Source organism: Thunnus albacares, chromosome 5 (genome assembly GCF_914725855.1).
Source record: "Thunnus albacares chromosome 5, fThuAlb1.1, whole genome shotgun sequence".
Taxonomy (NCBI): Eukaryota; Metazoa; Chordata; class Actinopteri; order Scombriformes; family Scombridae; genus Thunnus; species Thunnus albacares.
The window spans coordinates 7,172,416-7,186,418 of record NC_058110.1 but is presented as its reverse complement, the minus strand read 5'-3'; the positions used below and the strand labels follow the sequence as shown (position 1 = coordinate 7,186,418).

Sequence of the window (14,003 nt, the reverse complement as noted above, 5' to 3'; positions counted from 1 at the left end):
AAATGAATGAAAATTAAATGCTACTAAATATGTCTTATTATCATTAAGAATGAGGTGTAATAAGAGACAGACATAGACATAAATGATCTAGTTGTTCTCCTCATGTTAATCGCAGACAGGTAGTTACTGTAGCAGGGAGGTAGACGGTTGTGGAGTATAATTACAGACAATGGGTGAACATAGTTGTCGTAATCTCCCAGTTAAACAAGCACATTATATGATCATTTTAAACTGATCTCATTGAAGGATCTGAATTAGGACCTCCAGGAATCGAGGCTGTGAGGCTGCTCATCCTTTCAGTCTGTGAAACTAACATTAACTCAAGCAGTAGTGCAAAGTGCAACATTGTCAGATGTGACTTAGTCCTGTCATTGTCCAAACCTTCCAATTTACTTCCCTTTTCATCCTTAATAACAACCATTCTGACCAAGGAATTAATTGATGCTCTCATATACACTATCTTACAGTAAGTGAGCAGGGATCAGTTGACATATCTTGCTTAAAGACAGAATATACAACATTCACAACAACATGCATCAAAAAAAATGACTCTAATTGGAGCGGCTAATTCTGAGTCACTCAGAAGTCAGGGCTTTGACTACAACTATTTGGGCCACCTGCAGCCTCTTAATTGCCACTTCCCTCTTTTCCTGCCTGCTCATTATGTTGACTCACTCTCCACGCTGCAGACAAACATCTTTCTCTCGATGCCTGAGCTCTTTTTGTCAAACCTGATCAGTTTTCCTGACTAGACTTCAGCCAGAATATGGGTTCCCAACATCATGGTTGCACCAGTGTTTCCCCTAACATTGCCATGGAAAGGCAGCCCCCCCCCAACAGGACCTCTCACCCTAGGGGAAACACTGAATACATCATTTTTTAAGATGGGCAAAATATTGGCAGAAATACATAGACCCAGGAAAAACCCAGTCAATGAATGTCAACAAGCTTGTTAGCTCTGAAAAGGTACCCCATTCTCTCTTGCTGTATACACATGTTTGCTACAACCCTGCAACAATGGGAATAGATTTCTTACATTTAGGGCTTGAAGCAAGCTAGAGAGGCATTTGGTAGATTTATTTCTACTGTTTATTTCCACAGCTGTTGGCTAATTAAAACGATGTTATTTTGTTACTAACTAACTGGCAACACAGCTTGCAAGCTGCAGATCAGTATATACAGCCACTCACAAAGGCCACAATTGCTCAAATTAGAGCATCATTGATTGTTCTATCCTGGCTGAATGTGGTGACTTATTGTTATCACTTGCAGTTTGTGCCATGATGACATCACATACAGCATGTATACACTGCATTGTAAGAAAATACACACAGTTGCTTAAATAGACAAAAAAAAAATCACAAATATTGGCCTGTAGGTGGGTGGCAAAAAAACCCCTCTCAGACACACACACATACACACATGCCGCTCTTTGATCCAACTGTAAAAGGAGCAGTCTTTTAACCCACACACACTCCCACTCCATCTAACCTTTTGGTCTGACCTGACAGTGGCAACGGCATTCACTGAGCGACACAAAAGAATTTTATATGGTGTCATACTATTGACCCTGGACTCTGTGGGGGCCTGTGTGTGTACGTTATGTGTGTGTGCGCTTTGGAAGATGTGTCTAGGTCATATTCAATGCTCTATATGCCTAAATGTACGTACTCCCATCTACTTAAGCACTGTTCTTTTGTGTGTGTTATATTCTTCTACTGTACTGTAGCCATTCAGGGGTCACTAATGGAACACACAGTCAGTTAATTGTTCTGACTAACAACTCTGCTAACATTACAGTAGCTGCAACAAAACACCACAAATAAAGAGCGCTTTTATCCAACAGTTTTTATGCACATTTTCAATTTGCATAAATAAAAGAAAAAAAGAAAAAAGTCAGAATGCCGCAAAAACTCCATAATGCTCGGCTGAGGTGGAAAAATTGGTACATCAATAAAAATAAAAAAAAGTGACAAAGTGCAATGGGAACAGACTTAGCTAAGAAATCATGATGGACATGACGCATGTTACCAACATTACTCAAGCTTCCACTGAAGAGACTAAAAACACCAGCAGATGAAAACATCTGGATCGATGAGGTGACTGACTCAAATTAATATATAATCAGAAATACCATACCCAATACCTTTACCACATAGTTTTCCATTGTTTGAAGTTTGACTGCCACTCTTTTTGTTACTTCATTTCAGTGCTCCCTCTTCCTCTGCAATGATTTAATGGCAGCAGACTGGAGAATTAGCGTCACCAACTGTTTATTTTGATGAGTTAAAATCCTAGCCTCTAAACCAGCAGCTTCGGGTCCCCATGGACTACACCGGCGCTCTGCCTCCAGGGTCACAAGCTCCTTGCCCACAAGACAACACCCATGTCAGGTCACAACTCCGGTCATATGTGAATCCATCATTAGGTACGTCAGAACAAACTCTACAATAACTTGTTGTATCGGGTGCCACTGTCCGTGTTATGCAGGATGAAGCCATTGAGATCCTTGCAAACGAACCGGACATTACTTAAATCATTTAACATGTAGCTACAACTGACACCTGTAAGGAGCAGTCTTAACTACTGAAAAGTGACTGTGCATTTGTTCTGCTCTCTGAAGAAATCTGTGAGGCACATTTATGTGTCTGGTCCCATCCCCTCCTGTGGCCACAGTGTTGGGCGTTTCAGCAGGCTATTGTCTCTACACAGCTGGCTCACATCAGCCTGCACTGCCCACTGCATCTCCTACACTGACAATTTTAATCTCTTCTGGGAATGCAAGCAGTTATTGAGAAACAATGGCATACTGTGGTTGGAGGCAAAACTACTATCCTCAAACCTTTCATTCTCTGTCACCCACTCCAGTGCTCCACTGACAGGTAGCCAAAACACTCCCACGACATCCACTCGCTCTGACCAGTCCCACCACTATTGACATCCTTGGGGTCCTAATGCCAGTCCTGTTGGTTCCTCACGCCTCTCTTTCCTCTCTCATGTGGAGCCAGGACCCTCTAGCAACCCTATAAAGTCCCCTATTCCTGACACTTGTTTTTATAATAGGTCAACAAATAGTTTTGGATTTGTGAATTCCTCTTGCAAAATAAATGCCACCAAGTCCAGCTGCAACATGGACAGCTCCGGTCTGCCTTCCCCACCACCTACAATAACTGCCCAGTGCTCCCCCTGTCGGTACTCTCCTGCCTCTACAATCCCAGTCGTCTGCAACGACAGGCTGTATCATCCCGGGAGGCCTTGGTGGGGAGCTAATACTTGCAACCTATGTCACATTAGCTGTATATCTGCCCCTAATCAAGCTTTAGTTGATACTCCTCTTGACTTCCGAAACCGCAGAGGTCATGGATTAATCCACATGAATATGAGAAGCTTGGTACCAAAACTGGACTCCATTAGAATCTGGGTCCAATAAACCAAACCAGATATTTTAATACTAACAGAAACCTGGTTGACTAATGAAATTAAGGATGATGTCATTGCACTTGACCGTTACAAAGCATAAAGGGTGCCTGAACCCCTGCCCGGTTGTGATTTTTGTGAGATACTCTTTTGCTGTCTCTGTGCTATGGTCTGTCTCTGCAAAAATAATTTGAATTGCTAACATTAAATGTCTCTCTAAATCCTACTAATAATATGATGGTAATAGGGGCCTATCGCCCCCCGTCTGCTCATCAAAGTGCCTTGGACAAATTGGTAAATCTTATATCTGAGTAGGAGGGTTCTGAAGTTCTGCTCATGGGTGACCTTAACCTTGACTGGTTATCTTCTATCTCTGAGGGGCTAAATAAAATCATTGTATTGAATTAAATTTAACTCAGCTCATTTCTTCACCTACTTGGCCAGACACCAGAAATCCAGAAAAGTCGACCATGATAGATATAATCCTAACGAATAAACCACATAAATTCACAGCCAGCGGTGTGTTTGCCCTAGACTTAAGTGATCATTGTCCAATTTTCTGCATTAGAGATTCCAGACAAAAAAGACACCACATATTATTGTAAAGAGAGACTTTTAACATTTTGTTGAGCAGGCTTTTCTTCATGACTTATTTCTCAATGATATCACAAGGTTATCTGCTATTCCTGACCCAATTTTTATCCCTAAGCCATTTCACAGATGTTTTTAACTCCTTAGCAAATACGCATGCTCCCTTTGAGAAATACTGAGTAAAAAACAGATCGAATCCTTGGTTCACACCTTAAATCTCAAAGATGTTAAGGTTAAGGGACGTAGCATGGGCAAAAGCATGATGCTCAAAGTCCTCTACGGATTGGCAGATCTTTAGACACTTGAGAAACAAATGTGTGAGGGCAATTAGAAATGCTAAGTCATTTTGTTGACATCCTGTCTGATTATAGGGGTAATCCAGAAAAATTCCGGAAAATAATTAAGTTGCTAAATCATGGTCATGCTTGTTTCAGAGAAAGAACACATTTTTAATAGTTATTTTATTTCTTCTGGTCACCTGTTGGAAAATCCAAATCTATCTACTCAGTTGTAAGGGTGGGAATCTTTGAGAATCTCACAATTCGATTCAATTCCGATTCTTTGGTGTCTGATTCGATTCAGAATCAATTCTCGATTTAATGAATAGAAAAGGGGGCACAATTTTCAGTCTCTTTCTCCACTATACTGTGTTAAACCATTCACTGCTGTCTTTACTTCACTGAAATACAATATGAAACATAACTGGCAGATAAGATAAATGGTTCGCTGCCTTTATTTTATATTTTAAAAAGTTAACTGCATTAATTAGGGTTGTGCGAATAATGGAATTTTATTTTTGATTACGATTTTGGCTTCCAACGATTATGAAAACAAGATAATCGAGATAAAACGATTATTGTTTATTATTGTCATTTCGTAATGATTCTCTCGTTTTGTCTTGAGTTGCAAATCTAGCACACCCCTTTCCTTTACAGCGGTGTTCTTTCGCTCTTTCCCAAACGCCTCCGACAGGTGTTGAGTGTCTCTGTCCACAGAACAGGCCGTCTGTCAGCAGCAGCTGCTGACCAGCAGCCGGCTAACCTGCCTTCACCAGGCTGACTGACAGCTGAAATTTACTGAACCAAAATAGTCTGCATGTTGGCTCCACGGGAAGAAATCAACAGTGTTTGTACTTATTGATTCATTGGTTTTATTTCCACGCCCATTGCAGTGAGTGAATCTGCCTGAGGTGAAACCGGGGCTAACCGGTGCTTCCTCCGCAGGCTCCACTTCACTCAGCTTCCCGACAGACCTGCTGCCTCTTCCTATTTTAACCTGAATAACAAACCGGGGCTCGGTGCTCTGGTTGGGTCCAAAAGAAGAAGTGACTTCCTGGAATCCCTGCTGGTTGCCTGGCAACCTCCTGGTGACAACAAGACATCAGGAAGTTGCAGCTCCTGGGTTTTGCCCTTCGGACTTTCTTCAGCACGACTGCTAACAAAACACTGTCTGTGCTTAGCCTGTAGGCTGAAGTTCTCAGTGCAAGTTTGTTCACATTATGCCTTCTTGGCCCTGCAGGCTCAGCTGAAGTTCTGTGTCAAATCAGTTGTCATATTCACCTGTCTTACAGCGCCTTCATCTGAACATCTTGTATTTAAATCAACTGTAGCTGGTTGGAGAATACTCATATAGTGTATACCACTGTTGAAATCATACACAGGGACTTTTTATTTTGCTCAGGCAAGATAATGAGGCAACTGCAATGCTAGCCATAACTCTGCAATGTTTTGTAACGTTAACTTATTATGAAACTCATATCTTCATCTCCAGATGGGTGCAGCCTCAGTGGAAATGCTGCTAACAAGCCAAACTAATAAGCAGATTCGAAGCACTCGCTGCAGCATATTGAGCAGATAGCTCCTCACAGGATGAAAGCGTTTAACTTTGACTCGGTCTACATAGGGCCCAGAGTGTATGCATTTCCATAAGAAAATGCAACATAGCAGAAAAGTTGAGTTTTTAATACAGTATTTACAAAAAAAACTCTTAATTGATTCTGAATCTGATCAGAGGGCCAACCTGGCTCCATTGATTGCAACTATTAAGTGTCATGAACACACACACATACATATACGTAAACACACATATGTTGTCAGTGTGTGTGTATATATAGATATAAATAATATATAATTTGTGAACATGAATGTGAATGTGCATGTATGTGCCTATGTGTATACAGTGTGTGTGTGTGTGTGTGTGTGTGTGTGTGTGTGTGTGTGTGTGTGTGGTCCAGGTATTCCTCACGTTATGGGGATGTAAATCTGTTTACACAGTCATGGACAAAATGGGGACAAAAAGCAGGTCCCCTTAAATCATGAATTTTAGGGTGAAGACTTGGTTTAAAGTTAAGGTTAGTTTAGGGTTATGTTAAGGTTAGGGTTAGGGTTAGGGTTAGGCTAAGTCTCCAGGAAATGAATGTAAGTCAATTTAATGTCCTCTGAAGTCATGGAAACACAACTGTGTGTGTGTGTGTGTGTGTGTATGTGTGTGTGTGTGCATGCCATCTTAAATAAGTCCTGCGCCTCTCTGTTTGGCCAGGAATATTATAGTTATTGCCATGACATTATTTGGAGTAAATCTGTGTATGTGTGTGTCTGTGTGTCTGTGTGTTTGTATGTTTAGTGTGCGGATATTTCTGGTGCACTACGTGGAGGTCCCTGCTGACAGCGTGTCAAGCAACCTGTCAGACTTAGAGGAGGATTATTATCTCCTTCTGTACGCTCTATTTCCACCAGCTTCAAAATATACTCTTCTATGACAGGAGTGTGTGTGTGAGAGAGAGAGTGCGAGAGCGTGAGAAAGACATTGAGAAAAATAAGAAGGAAAAGAATTAGGATGGTATTAAAAATGTGCATGTGAAACTAACAAAATACATGTTCCAACTCATTTAAATGTTACCACTGGTTTTCTTGAATACCGTTAATATTTTTTTGAATAAACTGAAAAGACAGGTGTGGTTCTGTGGATGGATGGATGGATGGATGGATAGATAGATAGAGGTGTGCTTCAGTCATATCAATTATCCAACAAATAGACTTTTGGATTGTTAAAACAATAAAAGAAAAAGGACGCAGTCTTTTTTATTCTTCAATGGAATAGTACTCAGTTTGGTGTTTTAGGTCTCTGAGTTTCTGTGTTAGGAATATAAAAACAAAAAATTTCACATCCCTTTTAACCTGATGAGTACTGAGACTGAACTATACATCATTCTATTTTTGACTAATGCATTTCCATCCAACAGAATTTCTTTATATTAGATATAGGGTCTTACCCTCTTAAAAATCAATTACCACTACTTTTAAGGCTGATGCTTTTTTTAACCATAATTATCCACCAAAAAACACTCACATTTTATAAAAGAAGACTAGTTAAAAATGTTTTCTATCCCGAGTGTTTTGTCTGTCGATTCTCAGGTATTGAACTGCGACTGAAATTACAAATCTTTCTCCCAACCTCGTCCAATTTTTGATGTCAGGAGTTTATGTTACATCTCAAAACAGGACGTATGTTAATGCAAAAGGTGAGATAACATTGACATAAGCCTAAGCTCAGTTTGGCTTGACTCATCTTTGAGCCCTTTGAGAAACTAAACCTCAAGAATTGAGAACATTTTGAACAGTCAAACAAACTAAAAACTATGGCATTATGTGGCTTCTGGTGCAGCCTGCACACACACGATGAGCCCTGCAGATAGACACATATATTCATGCATTTACAGTATGCATGCAAAACACACACACACACACACACAATACCTCTCTCTATCTGTCTGTCTCTGTCACACACACACACACACACACACAGAGGTCTGTCTACAAACATCTTAAACCCAACAGCAAACACAGCTTGTGCCACCCGTATGCCAGCCTGCCAGTCTTCGACTCCCTCTGCAAACCCAACCTGTTACTAATGAGACTTACACAAATAGCCAGGCATCTGACACCAAGACCTGTGTGTGTGTGTGTGTGTGTGTGTAAAGCCTTCTCATAGAGGTAATAAATGTTTATTTATGCTGACTGCATGGTTATTAGATTACAGATTCTGTGCTATGGTGATGTAAGGCTGTGTGTGTTTGTCCGTCTGTTATTTAAACTAGACAGCCACAGAAGAAAGGTAGGACGGGAGGGAACGAAAGAAAGAAAGACAGAAAAAAAATTCTTTCTTGTCTCCCTTTTTCTACGGATTGGACATGCCTAGTTTCAAAAAAACCTAAACTTCAGATTTAACCAAACGGAAAAAAAGCCTATTGCTCAAATCAGTGGCTACCGAGAACTCTATCCGCTTATGTTAGCTTATGGCAGACTCTAAACATAACCTCTACTCACATACATGCACACATAGACGCACATTTTTTAAAACTAGTGGACTACAGTAAGTATGCAAGCTTTATTCCAAATGCAGTATGAGATTTTCTGTCTTTTGATTTTATAAGAGCAATCAGAAATAAACAAATGATTGACTAAATGCCAATGAATTATTTCCTAACTGAGCATAGGAATGAATGAAAGGCTTAGTGAGTGACTCATGCAGTCACTCAGCTACAAATGAATGGACCGCAGGGGGCAGCTGTAACACTGTAGTGATGGCACTCCAATATTATGGTTTAGCCCATGTGACTAAATCCCATCACTCCCTTCGGAGGAGGGGCCTGCATTCGCCATGGTAAACAGAACATAATACTTAGATTTTACACATAATGTCCTGTAAAGGTCTTCTCCATCTGTGAAGTGGAGGAGAGCTTCCCCAAGAGAACCCCTGTAAAGGTCCTTCTTGTGTGGCGCCTGGTGAGGTTGAGACTTAAATCGGACCAACAGCTTCCACACCTTTTCTGTCTGGTAAATGTCAGACAGACAGATGAAAGGGAATGAAAGGGCTTGTAAGGGCTCTCTGGAGATGCTCAGGCTGGCTAAAATCCGTGCTCCCTTTTGAATCACGTTCACAGACACACCTAGCGTTTGTGTGTGTTTTCTACAGATTTGTGTCTATACTGTACTTTCCTTCTTATTCTTTTGTGGAAGCTGGGTTAAATTCACTTTAGACATGTTTGTATATCGAAACGTGTATATAATTTTTAACTTATTTAGCCTTAGATGTCATTGTCACAGAGTTTTCTTGTTTAAATACATAAATACTAACACAGTACCGACAAGTGTCCCATTTGAAAAAGTTTCAGAAAAGACACACTGAGGGAAAACAGAAGAGAATAAGAAAGCCTGGTAGCCAAGCACAATGTTGATGTGATTATCACTGTCATAGTACTTTTCAGTATTGTTGGACCAGACTCACGCTGCTCATGCCGTTCATGTAGCGACACCTAATAAGAGTGTCCAACACAGGCCATTTATATTCATTCTCTTTCTGTCATGCTGGTGCGGCTGAGTGAATATGCACAATTATTGTGTGTATGGACATGTGTGTGTTTGTGTGTGTTTAGTATTTGCAACTTTGGGCGTCTGTGAAAGCCTCTAATGAGGTTTCTGTGTGCCTCTGTGTGTGTGTGTGTGTGTGTGTGTCTGTGTGTGTGTGTGTGTGTGTTTGTGCAAATGTTGTACCCTCTTCTCCAGTTGTGCCAGCTGCTCCTTGTAGAAGGCATCCAGCGCTTTGAGCTGTGAATCTTTCCTCTGTAGCTGCTGAGCCTGCAAGACAACACATACACACACACACACACACAAACAGGCAGAGAGGTGGATTAAACACTGTGAAATGCTGCGTTTTCTTACACTACAGAGTAGGAGATTGGTGAAATCTACAGTAGTAGTACTTTGTTTTTTGTTCTTTTTCATAAAAGAAGTAAATCTAACTTAATTTCATTTAACTTTCAGTGATAATATTCTATTACGTACTAGCATGAGACCCAAGATACCCAAACAAATGGTCCAACACAGACACTCTTTTGACCATGATGTGTAAAAGTGTAGTACAGCAACCTACGATAGGGAAAAAAAAAATCCAAAATGCCACAAACAGCATGCCACAACCCTCAAATTACAGCTCTTTGAAAATCTTCACTTTTCCCCTGCCTTTCGCTATTCAACCATCCATCTATCCATCCATCTATCCATCTATTGTACCCGTGTTTGTGGCAGCACAGAAAATCACAGCATACATCTCTCCACAGATCATGTTATTTTCAAGTATTTATGAAACACCGAAGGTGACAAACAATACGCATATGTTCAGAAAAGATGCACAGGTGTATGAGAGCATGCTGACAAACAGGCTCATACATTCACATGCAAACCCACTCCGCACTGACTGAATGACTAGAGAAAATAAAAACAGCATGTGTGAAAGAGCCACACATTAGAAAGAGAAATGGGGAAAAAAAAGAGTAGAGTATAACGTTGGAAGACAAGAGAGGAGAAGAGGAAAGACAAAGGAGGTGCAGGAAGAAGACATGAAAGATAGAAAATGTGATCATAGAGACATACAAGAAAGATTTTAAAAACGGAACCGTCAATAGCTATAATTTATCATTTTTTGTTCAAATTTAATTCTATCATTTCAATAATTCTAGTGACTAATCATTAACATTGTAAAAATGTAATGAATATTAGAAGACTGCATGTGTTTAGGGATATAGGGATAAAAGATAAGAGAAGAAGAAGATAAAAGGAAAAACTACATTTTTGCAGCAAAAGCAGTTTGTTTCAACGGATTTGTGGAAGTAAATCGGATTTAGAAGTAAATGTTTCCTGTGGTGTTCAACTGTGGTGAACTTGGACATGCAAAATGTCCAAGTTCTGCATAAACATTGACACTGACGGCATGCAGACAGACAATACAGCAGCACTGTGCAGCAGCGAGTTATTCAGACCATCAGGGGGAAAAGCAAAAAATATACACAAATCTATTATATTGTAATATGTTCCGATCCATGCTGCTCAGAGTAATATCAGTCAACGGCTCTTGTCCCTCTCCTCTTACACCGTGCACATGCAGGTTTCAGAGTGACAGACACAGAGCACGTCTGTCGCTCTGAAAGCTTCTCACGATTCCTAATAACAGGTTTTATGGTTAGTTGTGAGGCCGTTTCATTCATCCAAATTGTTTGTCCTTTGTTGCAGTTGTTAGACCTTGAAGGTGGCCTTGTGAGTCCTGAGAATAACAACCCTCAGGTTTAACATTGTTTAACCAGGTTTAATCATCCAAGTCATATTGTGATGTGTTGTAAGGGTATTTCATTTGTAGAAATTGTTTAGACTAGTGCAGGCAGCTGTTTCTTGACTTAATCCGAGAGGTTAGGTGATGTAGAAATGCAAGCGCCCCCCTCCTCCTCCCCGACAAGTATGTATTTACCAGTCTATTTTTTATAGGTTATAGGGATAAAAGATAAAGACTTTTCCTTTTCTCTTATCATGTGATCTCCTAAATTAACTTTCCTCTCTTTTTTCAAGCTGCGCACAGTATTGTAACTCCAGTGAAACAAACTTTATGTTGAGATTCTTTCGTGCTCGGTAACTTGAAGTATAGTTTCGTTTCGGCCGGCGAGGTTATTTTCCGAGTTATTTAGTAAGAAGGTCAGTCAGTCAGTCAGGAAACTTCAAGGCAAACGAAAAAAAAAAAAGGAGGATAAACAAAACCTCTGCTGCTTTCCATCTGCTTCTATGATTAAAGAGTTGGTGTCGTTTAAATTGAACTCCACAGTTAAACCCTTAGAGAAGTTGGTGAGTCAAATTACCCTCACTGCCTGATTTTCCGGCAGTTTATGTTATCATTCCTTCATTTCCCTATCGCTCATCTATCACTCCTAATTTGCCATTTAAACCTATTACACTCATTCTAGTTGATTATTAATCAATCTGTTTACATTGATACCTAATTTATTCACTTGTTAAACAATTCAGTTAAATAAATATGCCTTTATCAGTATGTCAAGCAGAAAATTAGATCCCTGTATCATTACACACTACTTCAGACATGAGATTGATCCAAAAAACCAAAACTGTATTCTGTGTCTCCTCCCAGCACAGGTAAAAAGTAAAGGGAGGTGATGCCCTGGTTATTATAGAGGTTTTTATATTAATAAATGTAGATATATATACAAAACTAGTGTACTAGCAGTTCATAGGCTCACCAGCTACAGCAGCTCACCAAGATTCTAGAGCCATGACTGACTTTCACTGTGTCACCTCCTTATTTTTAATTGTTATATAGGTCGAGACATTTTGTTAATACTTAAAAATATATCCTCGGTGCACAGTTCGATTTACAGTTGAGCGATGCTGCAGTATGGAGTGGTGCGACTTTGAATTTTTTCAGATTTTTCCTGCAACTTCCTTCCTTCTGAAATTCTGAGTGATTTATAAATACTGGATCAATAGATAAAACAGAGACAGACAAACAGAAGTCGGGAAAGACGTATGGAAAGTCGTGGAGAGATGGAAGGGAGAATAACAAGGGCTGATGAAAGGATATGAAATGGGTAAACGCGGGAGGAGGAGATGTAATTATTTGGATGGAAGGGCAGAGGGGAGCACGGAAACCAGGAGAGAAGAGGAGAAGTGCTGAAGACAGAGACGATTTGAAAGAAGAAAAGAAATGTGAGTAAGACTGAAGGGTTCGATTTGCTTTCAATTCAAATCAAATCAAAGAGAATTTTTTTTTTCCCTTTGAAATGCTGTAATTTAAAGATATTTTACTTTTTGATAGAGATAATTGAGAATAAGAACATTAACTGTCGTTTTTTTTTTTTAAATGACCCCTCAGTCTGTGCAAGAGGACAGTGGTGAAACGGAGGGAGAGAGGGAGGGAGGAATGGATGGAATGGACAAAAGAGCAGGACTATGAGGGTTATTATGAAGCTTACCATTGCTTCTATCTCATCTGGAGACTAGAGAAGTTGGGAAACAGGAAGTAGAAAAGGGAAAGAGAACAAGCAGAATAAGTAGAAGAAACAAAGCAAGAGATTGACTAAGAAGGAGGGAGAGAGAAGCACAAATCAGTATCAATATCAATCTGAGAGAAAACATTTTTCTGTATTCTATTTTCAAGACTATAGAGAGATCCCACATGGATTCTATGGAAATTACAGTCTCATTCAAAAGTAATGAATGTTTTTAATTATCTCTTCCGCCACACACACACACACACAGTGGTAGTCACATTTACATACATACTGTTTTTTGGTCAAGTTATTCAAACCTGCAGAAATGTTATTTTCATTCTAACAGAGATTCCAGTGTTTCCAAACATTTCCATAAAAAGCATCTTGGGTTTGCGATGGAATTATATTCAGTATGTTAAAAGCAGTGTATTAAACATTAAACATTATCAATATATCAGTCTTAGAAACCTCCTGCAACCTCATCTGTATATTAAATGACTACTCGTGGGATCCCGAACCCAAGGTTAAGAACCTCACATTCCCAAAACAACACATACGACATCAGCATTCTTCTTTTCTTATTCTGTGCATGTAAAACATGAAATGATCTTGAATAAACTAACACTTACTAAAAAATTAATATGTATATTTGAATATTTATATTGAAAAGTCTGTAAAGACGTACTTCTGTGAAATATTAATTCGCCAACGCAAGAAGAAAAAAAAATGCATAGAACTTTAGCCTATTCAAAAACAAACAAACAAACAAAAAAGCTCACTGTCATACTGTCATGGCAGAACCATTGTTAATATTATTAGTAACACCCCTGTTTTTCCTGCTATGTAAAGTCAAAATGTTGGCTGTCAAAAAGGCCTAATGATTGCTTTTACTTTTTTTATTTTCTTGTTTTATAAACAACTTAAGCTTTAATTGCACTTTGCGCTGCCCATATGCAAATGTGCACAACTCTGCTGAGCTGAATCAGACAGATCCTGGTACATCTTGTCACGTGATCAATTAACTTAACAGATAATGGTCCAAACAGTCGTCTTAATCCTTAATCACCCCGTCCAGACATATTTTAATATTCTGCTTTTATAAAATAATGTGTTTGGCATGTTTTTTCCGTAAGAATAGGTCAATTACCTTTTTTAGAAACTTCCTCTT

The 14,003-nt window shown here is 39.5% G+C and overlaps 1 protein-coding gene across 2 annotated transcripts in view; it reads right to left on the bottom strand.

Annotated features, from left to right (window-relative positions):
• The window catches only part of chchd6a (coiled-coil-helix-coiled-coil-helix domain containing 6a), an 84,831-nt gene that overhangs the window by 44,133 nt on the left and 26,695 nt on the right, over positions 1 to 14,003 (bottom strand). The window contains exons 5-6 of one of the 2 annotated variants that reach the window (XM_044352248.1): positions 12,818 to 12,841; positions 9,561 to 9,644 (exon numbers count right to left, since the gene is read on the bottom strand). In XM_044352248.1, coding sequence (XP_044208183.1) covers positions 9,561 to 9,644; positions 12,818 to 12,841 — 108 coding nt within the window. The remainder of the gene's footprint in view (positions 1 to 9,560; positions 9,645 to 12,817; positions 12,842 to 14,003) is intronic. The other variant, XM_044352249.1, reaches the window with a different exon arrangement.